This window comes from Uloborus diversus, chromosome 7, assembly GCF_026930045.1.
Source record: "Uloborus diversus isolate 005 chromosome 7, Udiv.v.3.1, whole genome shotgun sequence".
NCBI classification, from domain to species: Eukaryota; Metazoa; Arthropoda; class Arachnida; order Araneae; family Uloboridae; genus Uloborus; species Uloborus diversus.
Genome location: NC_072737.1, coordinates 139,528,609 through 139,542,019, shown reverse-complemented (window position 1 = coordinate 139,542,019; position 13,411 = coordinate 139,528,609). Strand labels below are relative to the sequence as shown.

The following is a 13,411-nucleotide window of genomic DNA, read 5'->3' as shown; positions in this document are numbered from 1 at the left end:
ATATATATATGTATATATATATATGTATATATATATATGTATATATATATATATATATATATATATATATATATATATGTTTTAATGCAAATTGCATTAGTCCTTGAAAATGTGGGGTGGAGAAATGCTTGTAGAACATTTAATGTTATTTTTTAGTCTACCATCTTGTGATTTCAGGATTATCTTATAAAATGTAAAAGCCTTGATCACAGTTCTTGCTTTTTTTTTAGAAATTAATTGTTGGTGGGACGCATTAAATGAACATTACTGGTGCTCTTTCCACCTGACATTTCAATTCTACTGTAACCTGCATTTGTATGCGCAGCAATTGGGTGTTTTTTTATGTTAACTTATATTATTGGAATTGTGAATGCATATTAATGTGTAATTATTTAAAATTGTGTTAACTTGGCTTTACAGATACAAGAAAAAACACATTTATCGGATCAACTTTCCAGGCTAGTTGACATAAAAGATGAGTTGATGAAATGTACCAATGAAAATGAAAAGCTGGAATCACAAGCAAAAACATTGAAAAGGTTTTTTTTTTTTTTTTCAAATGTTTCCATCCAGTTATATATTTATGTTTTGTCATGTATGTGTGTCTATTAGCCTTTTTTTTTCTTTGTAATTGATTTGTTTTCCACTTGTAGTTATAAAAGTTGACTGAAGAAAATGTAGCAATTGGGGGAAGGGGGGGGGGAGAGAAAAGTATTCTGGAAACTCAATGCAGTATCATAAAATTTAGAGAATGCTTATTGTTTTTTTTTTTTTTTTTTTTTTTTGTCTTTAACTCAAGTTATACATTTTTTCAAAATCAATTAAGAGGAGGTAGATTTTATTACATGTCTCCCTCTTTGTGCATAAAGTTTTTTTACTAGTTTTCAAACTAAATAAGTAGGGTAGACCGACCAGTAAGTGAACACCACCCAGTGAATGAACAGTGCGTCATTTTTAAAAAAAAAATAAGCTTCCAAAATTTTATTTCTGGATAAATTCACTACAAAAGCGTTCTTCATTGATATTCTAAGCTATCTGACACCTGATTGGTTACTTTTGATACGTATTTTTTTCCTGGAAAATTTTTTTAATTTTTACTGCCGTGAATCCTTTTTTCTCTCTTTCAAAATAATAAGGCTGGTTTCGTGCTAGCAATTATTTTGATACATATTATTTTTATCCATAAATTTTATTTTTTAACTCTACGAAAGAAAAATTAAGTATACATATTTAGGCTATGGATTTAAATTGTTTCAGTCAATGCAGAATGCATAGATTTTCAGGTAGAAGGGTGTTCAGTCACTGGGTACGAAAAATTGCGAAAGCCCAGTCAATGAACAATGGCAAAATTTCATTTGATTTAAAAATAAATTTAAAGTTGCTTTGAGATATTTTCATTATCGTACTTTTTTGTAATGCAAATAGTTTTATATGCTTATTTATTTATGTATTTCATTATATATTGTATATTATATATGTATATATTTTATAATTTCTTTATTTTTGTGTTTGTAAACAATGCACTTTTTACTGAGTTTTATCTTTTATCGATATCTCTATCTGTATATTAACCTACCTACCTAAATCTATCTTTATATAACTTTATCTCGCTTGATAGATAGACAGGTAGATAGAGAGATAGAAGAATAGAAATATATATACAAAGAGAGAGAATAGATAGGTAGATATGTATGTTTGTATATAGATAGATAGGTAGATAGAGGAAGATATAGAGATAGATATATAAAAAAAGGAGGTAAATAGATATATAGGTAAATAAATATAGAGATAGATAGGTAGGTAAGAGAGACTGATATAGAGATAGATAGTAGGTAGATATATAGACTGGTAGATAGATAGATAAATAGATTGATTAGGATAATAGATTGGTAGATATTTAGATGTACAGACAGATAAATAGGTAGATAGTTAGGTAGATACACAGATAGATAGATAGATAAGTATATAGATAAGTAGAGAAGTAGATATATAGAAAGATAAATAGATAGATAAGTAGATAAGTAGATAGATATATTGATAGATAGATACATACATACATAGATAGATAGATAAGTAGGTAAGTAGATAATTAGATAGATAAGTAGATAGATAGATAGATCAATAGATAAGTATATAAATAGGTAAATAAACATAGATATAGATAGATTGGTAGATAAGTATATAGATAGATAGATAGATAGAAAAATAGATAAATACATTGATAAATAGTTAAATAGACATAGAGATAGATAAGTGGATAGATAGATAGATAGATTAGTAGATAGATCGGTAGATAGGTATATAGATAGATAGATAGATAGAAAAATAGATAAGTACATTGATAATTAGGTAAATAGACATAGAGGTAGACCGATAGATGTGTAGGTAGAAAAATAGATAGAAAGGTATATTGATAGATGAATAGAGATATAAGAAGATAGATAGATAGATATAGTTATATAAATAGATAGATAGATAAAGATAAATAAATATAGATAAATAGCTAGATAGATCTCAAAGAAACTGTTTAATTATCACGATCTGTAGAGTATAGAATTTAAAATTACTAGGATTTTTTAAAAATGAAATTGTGCTTAACTGTTCATTCACTAGTCGGTCTACCCTAACAAATATTTGATGCTGTTAATTTGATTATAAATGAGTTAAGTCTTCCATTAGTATATTTTGAGTTGTTTTTAATTTAGTCTACATATTTTTATGAGCAGTAAAATGATCAGTATCAAGCAGTTGTTTTCAATATTTCATCTTTGAATGCTTAAAAAAGCCTTATTGCAACATTTTAAATTTTTATAGAGAGCTGAAAATGTTTAAAATGAATTCTAATTCTGAGCTGGATAGTGCAAGTGCTGTTTATACAATGATTGCAGATGACAAAAAATCTTTGGATTCAACAGATGCTCAAGAATATGTGATAGTCAGTAAACAAATTAACAACAGCCCTGTATCCATATCAGTAAATGATTCACTTAGCTTGGATTCTGAAAATCTGAGCCAACTCAATGGGCATGGCAAGAACTCCAAAAATGTACTTAAAAATGAGAGGTAGGGAAAAAATCTTCTAGTAACTTTTATTATTTTTTTTTATTTTCTACCTTGCCAACTAATTTAAAAAAATGTTTTAGGTATAAGTTTTATTAATTGCTTACGTTTGTTTCCTTAGCATATTTCAAATTACATTGAAATTAAATTTACTTTTCTTTTTTATCGCTGGTACAATGTTTTATCAACAAAGGTTACTATTTTAAAAATAAGATTTAAAACTATATAGCTGAGTTAAATGGCTAAATAAGATGATATAAACCGTTTTAATGATAAATTAATTGTTGACTGATTTTATAGTGATCTATACTAATATTATAAAGAGAGATGGCCAAGTGCGCCCATATAGGAGGCAAGAGGGGGGGGGGGCTCAAGCTCCCCCTTGGAAATGAGAACATTCTTGCTTTTAGTGCTTTTTTCTTTGCAAAAATGTATAAAAATTCTTTTCCAGCCATTAATGAATAAGTTATTAAAAATGTCAAATTTCAATATCCCTAATCTGTACTGAAATTGGTTTCCATGGGGAAAATATTCTGCTATACCATGGGGAAAATTTTTGAGGCCAAATTTCCTTTGGCCAGACCCCTGTGAAAGATGCTTTCTTACAGAGTAGCATAGGCTATAATTCGAAAAAATCCAATAAACAGTTCCTCTTTTATTCCAATTTAGGCCCAAATTTCACATAAATTCCTAAATATGGGAGTGAAAAATAACTTGCACATATTAATATTATATATCATTTTTCAACGATATCCTTGGTGTGGTTACTAGGGCAGAATTTTCTGCGTTCTAAACATCTCGTTTCATTGCTCTAACTTAATTACAGCAGGAGTAATTTGCGTTTTTATCTCGAACTTTTTTAGGTTTAGCTGAAATTTAGGTCTTACTTTCTTCATTAAATCTATCAATAAAAAGTGAAGGAATCATCCCACAATTTTCTTTTCGACACCATTAGAAAAGCAACATTTTTTACATCAGATCTCTCTTGACCTGTGGTCGAAAAACTTAGCTTCTATCTTCAGAGGAAAAAAAGTTACAAGCGTTTTTAAATCAAATTTGAAAAATGTCATTTTGATTCAGGTTGTCAACCATTTTATTTTTGCATTTCCACGGTTATGCTTTTTGAATCCATTGTTTCTTTCCTTATTTTGCGTTTAATTTCTTTAACTTATTTTATTTCGTGTTCCCATGGTTACGCTTTTAATCAAACTTTTGCATTTTAATTTCTTAAATCTTTGTATTTTAATATCTGTCATCATTGTTTGGAAGGGTAATTTTGCATAGTGTTTTTTTTTCTTTTATTTAAGCCTGATTAAATGAATATATGTCACTTGACACAATTTTTGTTCTCAAGGTAGACCCGGCAAAGCCGGACAACGCAGCGCTTAATATATAAAGATTTAAAAGTTACTGTGATTTTATACTTTTTTGTTTGTTTGGCGAAACATTTATTATTGCCAAAGAAAAAACATCCGCTTCACTTGCAAAAGTGCTGTGTTCCGGTATGATAACTTACGATGTTTAAACAAAAAGCCGAAAGGCTAAATTCCGTAAGTCAGTCAACAATGTTACATGCTTATACAAGCAGAGATAATACCTTACAGTGGAAGATGCAGAATCAAATGTTAATGTGAAGAAATTAACATTGGAAACTTGTTTAAAATCATACCAAAAATTTATTGGTCCATAGAAACTAAAATAAATGAACTAACAAAATAAGTTTATAAGAATAAACCCTGGCCATAAGTGGAGGCGGAGTTCGCAACTCCCCAACACCTACCGGACCTAACTCACAAGAGGCTGACGAACACAAAAAGAAGAGAGAGAACGGTTGGAATCGTTCACAATTTATACTTGCCTCATTTGCATATGATTGGGCATCAAAGGATGCCAACCTAAAACTGAAACTTTACACGTGCCGAAAGAGTTGAGAAGTTAATCTAATTTGAATAAAGTAAATTTTATATTACATTACATTAGGAATGAGAACGCGGTTAAATATCGTTTACCGATGTCTATCACGGTAGCGTAGTCGTTTGGCGCGTTAGGCGCTGAGCAGTTTAGCCTAGGATTATTGTTTTAATGCAACCGTAAATGTAATTCATTGTTATGGTGATTTGTTTTGAAAGAAAAGAAACTTTTTATTTGTTTTTATCCAAGTGAAATGTTGGATATTTTCTTCTTTTTTTCTGACGATGATTTTTGAATGTTCCACTGCATGGTTTTTTTTTTTTCATTAGACGGATGGATTATGATAGTGTGGTTACTGGGCGAGTTTGGCGATAAACAATAGAGTTGCTAAACTATTTTTACACATGAAAGCTATTATTTGATGTCTTTTTTTGTTTATTTGGCGAAATATTTTAAATTGCAGTAAAAATCGCTTCCCGCACTAAATAGAGTTTTAAAGCAACTGTAAATCTAATTTTATGATTTGCAAAAAGTTTTTAATTCCAAAGAAACTTTAATAGTTTTTTTTTTTTTTTTTTTTGAAAAGGTATGTACGCATTTTATACAAAGAAAAATTATCATTTCACATCAGAGAAGGAGGGGAGTCAATTTTTTTTATGCAATGGACTTCCATTAAATTTTTAGCACGGGCATAGCTGTGCGGATACTGCTAGTATTTAATTTAAAAAAAAGAGTGATCAAACATTTCACGTATGCTAATTTCATGCTAATTTTTCATTTCATTACTTTAAAATGCATATTGTGAAAAAAAAAAAAGTCTTATGACGATGTCATAAAAAAAAGCAACCTAAAAAGCTCCTTCTACCACTTTTTTAGAAGAAAAATTATGCAGTTTTAGGTAAACAAAGAGTCATGATTTTGCATTTAAAAATCTCTATTCACATGCTCCTAAGTCTTACTTGTATATGTTTAAATAAATTAATAATATTTGGCGTTTATACACTTATTTCATTTCATAAAATTTTCTGGCAATGTAGTGTAACTTAAAAGATACGTTAATAGTTATAGAAAAGTATTAATACTCATCACCACAGTATTAAAAGTTAAATAAAATTCATGTGCAAAACCTTCCTGAATATTTCTCAGAAATGTTCCCATCCAAATTTGTGCTTCATTTATATAGAAGGTTAATGTTAGTAAACAATAATTATATGTTTGTTAGTATATTTGAATCTTTTTATTTCATAGGAATATATCACAAGAGTTTGCTAAAGCTTTGTTGAATCTTTGCCAATCTCAAAAAATGTCTCAAGAAAACAGGTTAATTAGTGAAGTGTCTGACATCATAAATTCTAAAGACAACATCGTTTTAATGTTATCCCGGTGCTTACCTCATGTGGTTCCCAACATCCTTCTTGCAAAACGAGAGGTTAGTGCTCAGGGGGAAATTGAATCTTTATTAAAATGTTTTACTTTAAAGTTAAACTAATGTTAGTTATGCCCCAAGTGCAAAACCAATATATATATATATATATATATATATATATATATATATATATATATATATATATATATATATATATATATATATATATATATATATATATATATAGGTTTTGCAATATCTCGGTATGTCTATGGATTGATTTTCTGGATATGTTTTTCTCTTTATTTTATTGTTTCGGTATGTCTATGGATTGATCTTCTGGATATGTTTTTATCTTTATTTTATTGTTACGTTGACAACTGGAATGGATTTTTATCAGGTTGAACAATGGAATTGGCTTTGTTTACATGGATTTCAAGGTAAGACAATTTTGTTATAGGCAGGTACTATCCCGTGGATGGCTAATTATCGGAACTTGTTTTCCTAATTAGTCGAGGCGAATCCCCCTGCTTTTAGTTTTAGGTTTGAGCTCTAGTTTATTGTTTTTAGTTTAGCAAGTGGTGCTTTTGCCCATTGTTACTCTATATTGCATGTACTGGAGCTTAAGCATTCTCTTTTAGTTCATAGTTAAAATTTTGGTCTTTTGACCATAGTTAACGAATCCTCCACGGCTGATGAGCTCTGGATTCATACTTTATCTTTTCCTACTTAATAGCTGTTTGCAATTTTCCTTTTTATCATCATTAATTATTTATAATTTGTTTAGTATTTGAAATTCTGTTTGCTTAATTTATATTTACTTGGCTTTTTAGTTTTGCTGCGTTGCATATCTATGGGCTTTTGGTGTGGTCTTTTCAATATTTTTCACTTTTATTTTTATTATATATATATATATATATATATACACACAGTGAAGCACCGTTTATACGTTTCTCTTTTATGCGTTTTTATCAATTATATGTTTTTAAAATTCGTCCCTGCAAAGTCTAGTACACATTAACCTATACCTATTTTACGTTTTTTTGTTTGTACGTTTTTTCATGCAGTCTCTTCAAAAACGTATAAACGGTGCTTCACTGTGTATTGAAAAAATACAGTATACAGTTATTTTAATGCTACAATGGAGCTTCTTTATCAGTGCAAAAATTCTCCACACACAATAAAGTAATGAAAGATTACAATCTTAGGTGGAATAGAAAATTGGTTAACTTTTTATCTGGCCCCTTTTGGTATATATACCCAGTGTCCACATTGACGTTCCATTCTCTTACTACTTTCTGGCTGTGTGTTGAGCATTTTTGCTCTAATGAAGAACGAGGCTTCATTATAGCCTTGAAATAGTTATATGTTGCATTTTCTTGATAATTTAACTTATACTGGTTTTTCACTTTAATCATATTTTAGCACAAAGCTAATTTGATTGTTTTTTTGTTTAAATGTTAATTTTAATTGGTTTTCTTCTCTTTTAAATGTAGGTTTGATATTTGTGTGTTTAGTTGGCAAATGCTGGATTAAATTACAATTTACATCTATTCAATTTTAATTTGTAATTTCATGTCTCTTTTCAGTTAAATAAAGGTTTGGTTACAAGAAATAATCCACTTAACTTTAAAAATAATTTTAACAGGGCTCTTTTACCTCAGTAAAAACCTGGAATACTCAAGGAACCTCCCCCAAATCTCAGGAAAAACACATTTATACTTAAATCCTGGAAAAAGTGCCGAAAATCTGAAGAACTTTTTTCATGCATATTTGAAATCAAAATGCATCAATGTTTTTACTATCACCTATGTCATAAGCAATGCCAGAATTTATCTCGGGGGAGAGGGAAGGGGGTCATAACTCCTTGTGTGTATATAAACTACTATACTATAATTAGTAATTGGTAATAAACTACTATACTAGGTTGGTTTAACAAGGAGAGGTTACGGTCTCGGAAATTCAGATCGGGATGAGATTTGGCAGATTAGTAGTATCCCTTAAGGGTACTCTCAGGGTAAAGTAATAAAGCGCACTAGCCATAAAATTCCGAGAAAACAGCCTTTAAAGATTTACGCGCAACTTATTAACTAGTAGAGATTGTCCGTAAACAAGCGCCCGGCAGTCATGTGGGCAGCGCGCTGGGCTTCCATTCTGTCGATGCATCAAATCCACTGCAAGTGTTTTTTTTTTTTTTTTTTGTTCATTTATAAAGTAACTGTTACAGCTTTGTACAATTTGAATTGAAGATAATGCGAAATTTTTAAACACGTAAAGCACTTGAATAGAGAAAATGGAGATAAATTAAATCGATACAAGTTAAAATTTGAATTACAACGGCTACAAAATTACTGTGGAGCTTAATTTATAGATGATTTTTAACAATATAGCTGTTATTTATATACATACACCAGAATGATATTTATCATAAAAACATGGAAAACAAAAACTGTTTTGATATCTCGCACAATTTATAAAGGAAGATTGCTTACAGGATCAACTTTTTTGTGAAAGAGTCGTTGGAAAACATACTTCATTTACATTCAGGAAAATTTCTGTTTTGTCAGAATGTTTAGAAGTATACCAGGTATATCGAATCATTTTATCAAAAATTGGCGATGACAGTTGATGGACAATTGATTGTATTTTTATGCAGTCTTCACGGGCATTTATTTCTCTATTATTTTCAACGAGAAACGCGCAATTATGTATATTTTTTATTAAATTCTTTACCTGTCTATAAAAATAGACGTCGCAAGGTTGAACAAGTGGAGTACATTTTGGTGGAATCCCTTTAACTGAAAAGTTGGAGATTTTTCATCATCCTGGAAAATTTGGTCGTATAGTTCAGGTTTTGTTTGTCTTCGCGAAGAGTCGATAATCAATAGAAATTCTTCCTTTCCCACATAAAACTTCAAGCAAACGGTTTAAAAATTCGATGTATAGTCTTGTCGTTACCTTTCCTGATTTCGAAGATGTTATTATGACATTTTTATATTTTTGTTAGTATTTATCAATTGTTTTTTGAATTCGGGGGCCAAAAATACCAGTTGCTTTTTGTAAAAAAACAAATACAAAGGGCAGAACTTTTCCAGACAGGGTAAAAGAATATTGAGCTGTATATGAATGCATTACTCTATTCATGTCGTGCCTTTTGACGAAAATAGTTTTACTTCCCTTTCGAGCCAAAGTCCTGTTGTACGCCGACTGATACTGACATCCTGGAAAAAGGAAATGGGAATTAAAATATTTTGTAAAAATCAGGCGCGGATCTAAAGAGAGGGTTGTGGGGGGGGGGGTCATGACCCATCTTTTAAATGACCAAATATAGAATAAAATTGCATTTTTGGGACATATTTTGAAAAAAAATTTCCCATTTCGCACAAAAATTACCCTTTTACCCCTCCCTTTCCGAAAATGACCTCCTCCTAAACCAGAAGCTGGATCCCGCCCTTGGTCTGAAGATTGTAAAATAAGTTTTTAATTACTTACCAGTTTGGTCAGCATTGATAACATAATCGTTTTTGAAATTCGGTATCAACTTTAACGTCTGGATTACAAAAGTGTCTGCAGAAGCCAAAGTTTCTTCGATCGTCGCAGTTTCTCTTTTTGAAACAAATTTTGTGACTTTTCGCTGACGAATGGCATGCTTCCTTTTGAAATTTTTTTACCCAACTGTCAGATGTTTTAAATTCAAAATCTGTAAACTGTCGTGCTGCTGCTAAAGCCCACTGTTGCAAGTTCCGAGTAGTAACTTGTTGATAATTCTCTCGAGCTTCTAGAAAACGATCATATGTCCAAGAATTGATTACATCGTATTGATCTAATAGATTTCCTCCATTTTTTATTTCTTTCTCCCATTGCGATAAATATTCATTTTTTTAACCTTTTTTTTTGTAAGGTTTGTAGATTCCATGAGGGGTGAGCCGTTGCTATGTTCACAACTTTAATTTTGTAATCCAAAGGAAGATGCTCTACCTCTCTTCTTTTTTTCTCTTTTGGTTCGTATTCAGCTGATGAGCTTTGAATTTCGACTTGCTCAAAAGGTTCCTCCTCACAGTTTTCATTTTCATGAGCAAGTTCGTCATCAGTTACAAATATTTTTTCAACCAGCATATCCATAGTACGTTCATAAATTTCTTCGCCCATTAACACTGCTTCATGAGAAATTGAACTTGATGATTCTGCTGCAATCAAATGGTTTTCAGTAAGCAAGCTCTCGTAATAAACGACCGCATCTTTTAATCTCTGCTTCAACAATTCCTTGTGCAATGAATTTTGATCCATTTTGCCAACAGATTTTATTTGTTTCAGGATTACTTCAATAACCGACCATTTCGATTCACAATATTTTAAAAACTGAAATCCTTTTTCACGGTATAGAATGTTCCAGTCTAATATAGAGTACAGACGATAAATAAATTTAATGATGAAAACAAATATGAACATTGCAAACAATAATAGATGGGAAATAAAGAGTTGAATATTCAATGAAAAATACAGCAGACGATAAATTTACAAATAACAGAATCAAGGAGCAAAACCATTGCTCGATAAGTACGGTTAGGTTTTTTTTAAATTTGACTACCTGCTTATATGCAATAAAACAACATTCTTACTCATCCACAAAGAAACTGATTATGTTTTTATTGCAAAAATCATTTACTTCGTCAAAGTTTATAATATCTAAAAATGTGTAATCACTTGTTTGTGAGAATAGTAAATAGAGTTTTGCAAACTGCAAAAAGCGGTAATAGTCACTTTATAAATGAACAAAAATGAAAAAACTCGCAGTGGATTTGAACCCGGATTGACCGCATGGAACCCCAGCGCGCTGCCCACATGACTGCCGGGCGCTTGTTTACGGACAATCTCTACTAGTTAATAAGTTGCGCGTAAATCTTTAAAGGCTGTTTTCTCGGAATTTTATGGCTAGTGCGCTTTATTACTTTACCCTGAGAGTACCCTTAAGGGATACTACTAATATGCCAAATCTCATCCCGATCTGAATTTCCGAGACCGTAACCTCTCCTTGTAAGTCATATCCTAGGATTGGTAGGATATGATTTAAAACTGAGGGTTCGGGGGGGAGGGCTAACCCCAAAACCTCCCTAGCTTTCCCCTGATATGTGTAATGTATATTTCTTAGACAAAGGGCTGATTGTCTTAACAATGCATTGATTTCTGTGTTTTACACAAATATGTACATGTTTTATGAATCAATGTATTACAAACCTAAATTTAGCTCAAAAGCCATATGTCCTTCAATCATTACCAAAATTTTATAAAACCAAATTCTGCCAAATTCTGGGTTTAATAGCCAAATGCACTCTTTAGTGGCTATATAATATCAGAAGTAAAGCTTTAAAAGTTAAGGTATTTTTTCCCCCAAAAAATTGAGTTCTAACCAGTTTAATTATTTGATTTGTTGAAGACAAAATTTTTGTTTAAGAAGTGTGCCGATATTTAATTTTCTCCCCTTCATTTTCTAACTAATAATTATCCTTCAGAATATTTCAAGAATGTTACATTAGATTTCGAATCACTGATAAATACCTAGAGTACTACCTAGAGTACTACCTAAAACTTGAATAACAATGAGAGACTATATCACAAGATACAACAGCTTTCCAACCAAAATTTATATGTCTTATTTCTGACCTTTAAATTAATAGATTTACTTTAAATGAAACTTGTGCTAAATGCTTTTTTTCAACATATTTTTCAGGAATTGATTCCTTTAATATTGTGTGCGACAGCTTTACACCCTGATTCTAAAGAAAGAGACAAATTACTGAATATATTATTCAACCTCATTAAAAGACCTGATGAAGATCAAAGGTTAGTTTAAAATATAAATTTTCATGACGGTGATTCACAAAATGTGGATAGAGACACAATCTACTATAAACATCTGTCTGTGTTTGTTTATGTTATATCTGTTATAATTAAAGTATGAAATCCGTTATTTTATAGAATACCTAGTTATTTCATGGAATAACTGATCGGGTCCGTTAAAGTGTAAAACTCTCTTGTATTTCATGGTTTAACTAGTTATTTCATAGAATAATGATCTGCAGCCTGTTCAAGTGTAAAATAATCTATATCATATATCTTGTAGGACAAATACATTTACCTTCCACTCCTTTGTTACCCCCAAAATGTTTGTGTAAAACCCAGTGTCTCAACAAAAAATGTTTTTGTTTTAGAAATAATCTTCTTTGTAATTCCAAGTGTCATTTTAGTAATCCATGTTGTAACAAATGATTTTATGGTACGTTTCCATAAATACCATTTGTACACTGCATAAATTAAATAAATTGCTTCTTTTTCAGCTCAATTATCTGTCATTAGTTAATTTATAGAATACCTAGTTATTTCATAGAATAACTAGTTAAAGTGTCAAATTATTAACATATTACACACTGTAACGGACACGATCAGTTATTTCATGGAATAACTAGGTATTCTATAAAATAACTGCATTATATACTTTAACAGTAACATATCCAAGTTCAGTGTTTACTCTAGATGAGTTTTCAAAGATGACCTATCCTACTTGCCTTTTCTCCCTAATCAATTTTTTTTATTTTTGAAACTTAAATCAGGGGTCGATCCAGCGCCAAATTGGGGCCGCTTTGCGGCCCCTTCACAAAATTCCCCATCGCAAAAGCGGCCCCATTCACAAAATTCAGCGTCGTAAAAGCAGCCCCTTCACAAAAATTTATAAAAAGGCAGCCTTTTCACAATATTTTTTAACCGCATATGTGTACGCATCTACGCGGGAGCCTCTTCCACCTTCCCCCATCTTATCTTTTTGCTTGCTGCGTGAGGTGTTTTTGCTTGAGAGAGTCAGAGGGGGGACGGGAGAGGGACACTTGTGATTGGTAGCTTGTTTTCAGGATAATCTTAAATTTTACTTTGATTACGCAATATATATTTAGTATTAATTTGTGTTGAGTTTCAAAATCCAATTCTAAAATAACTTTACTTAAAATAAAATTATTTTACATGCTGTTTTTATATTTTTATTTGTTTTGAAGATCTTGATTTCCTTACATCGGCCATGGTAAA

At 30.7% G+C, this 13,411-nt stretch overlaps 1 protein-coding gene across 1 annotated transcript in view; it reads left to right on the top strand.

Moving 5' to 3' along the window:
- LOC129225918 (RAB11-binding protein RELCH homolog) overlaps positions 1-13,411 on the top strand; it is a 93,389-nt gene that overhangs the window by 23,349 nt on the left and 56,629 nt on the right. Inside the window, exons 6-9 of the mRNA XM_054860451.1 lie at positions 421-539; positions 2,815-3,063; positions 6,220-6,400; positions 12,066-12,178. Coding sequence (XP_054716426.1) covers positions 421-539; positions 2,815-3,063; positions 6,220-6,400; positions 12,066-12,178 — 662 coding nt within the window. The remainder of the gene's footprint in view (positions 1-420; positions 540-2,814; positions 3,064-6,219; positions 6,401-12,065; positions 12,179-13,411) is intronic.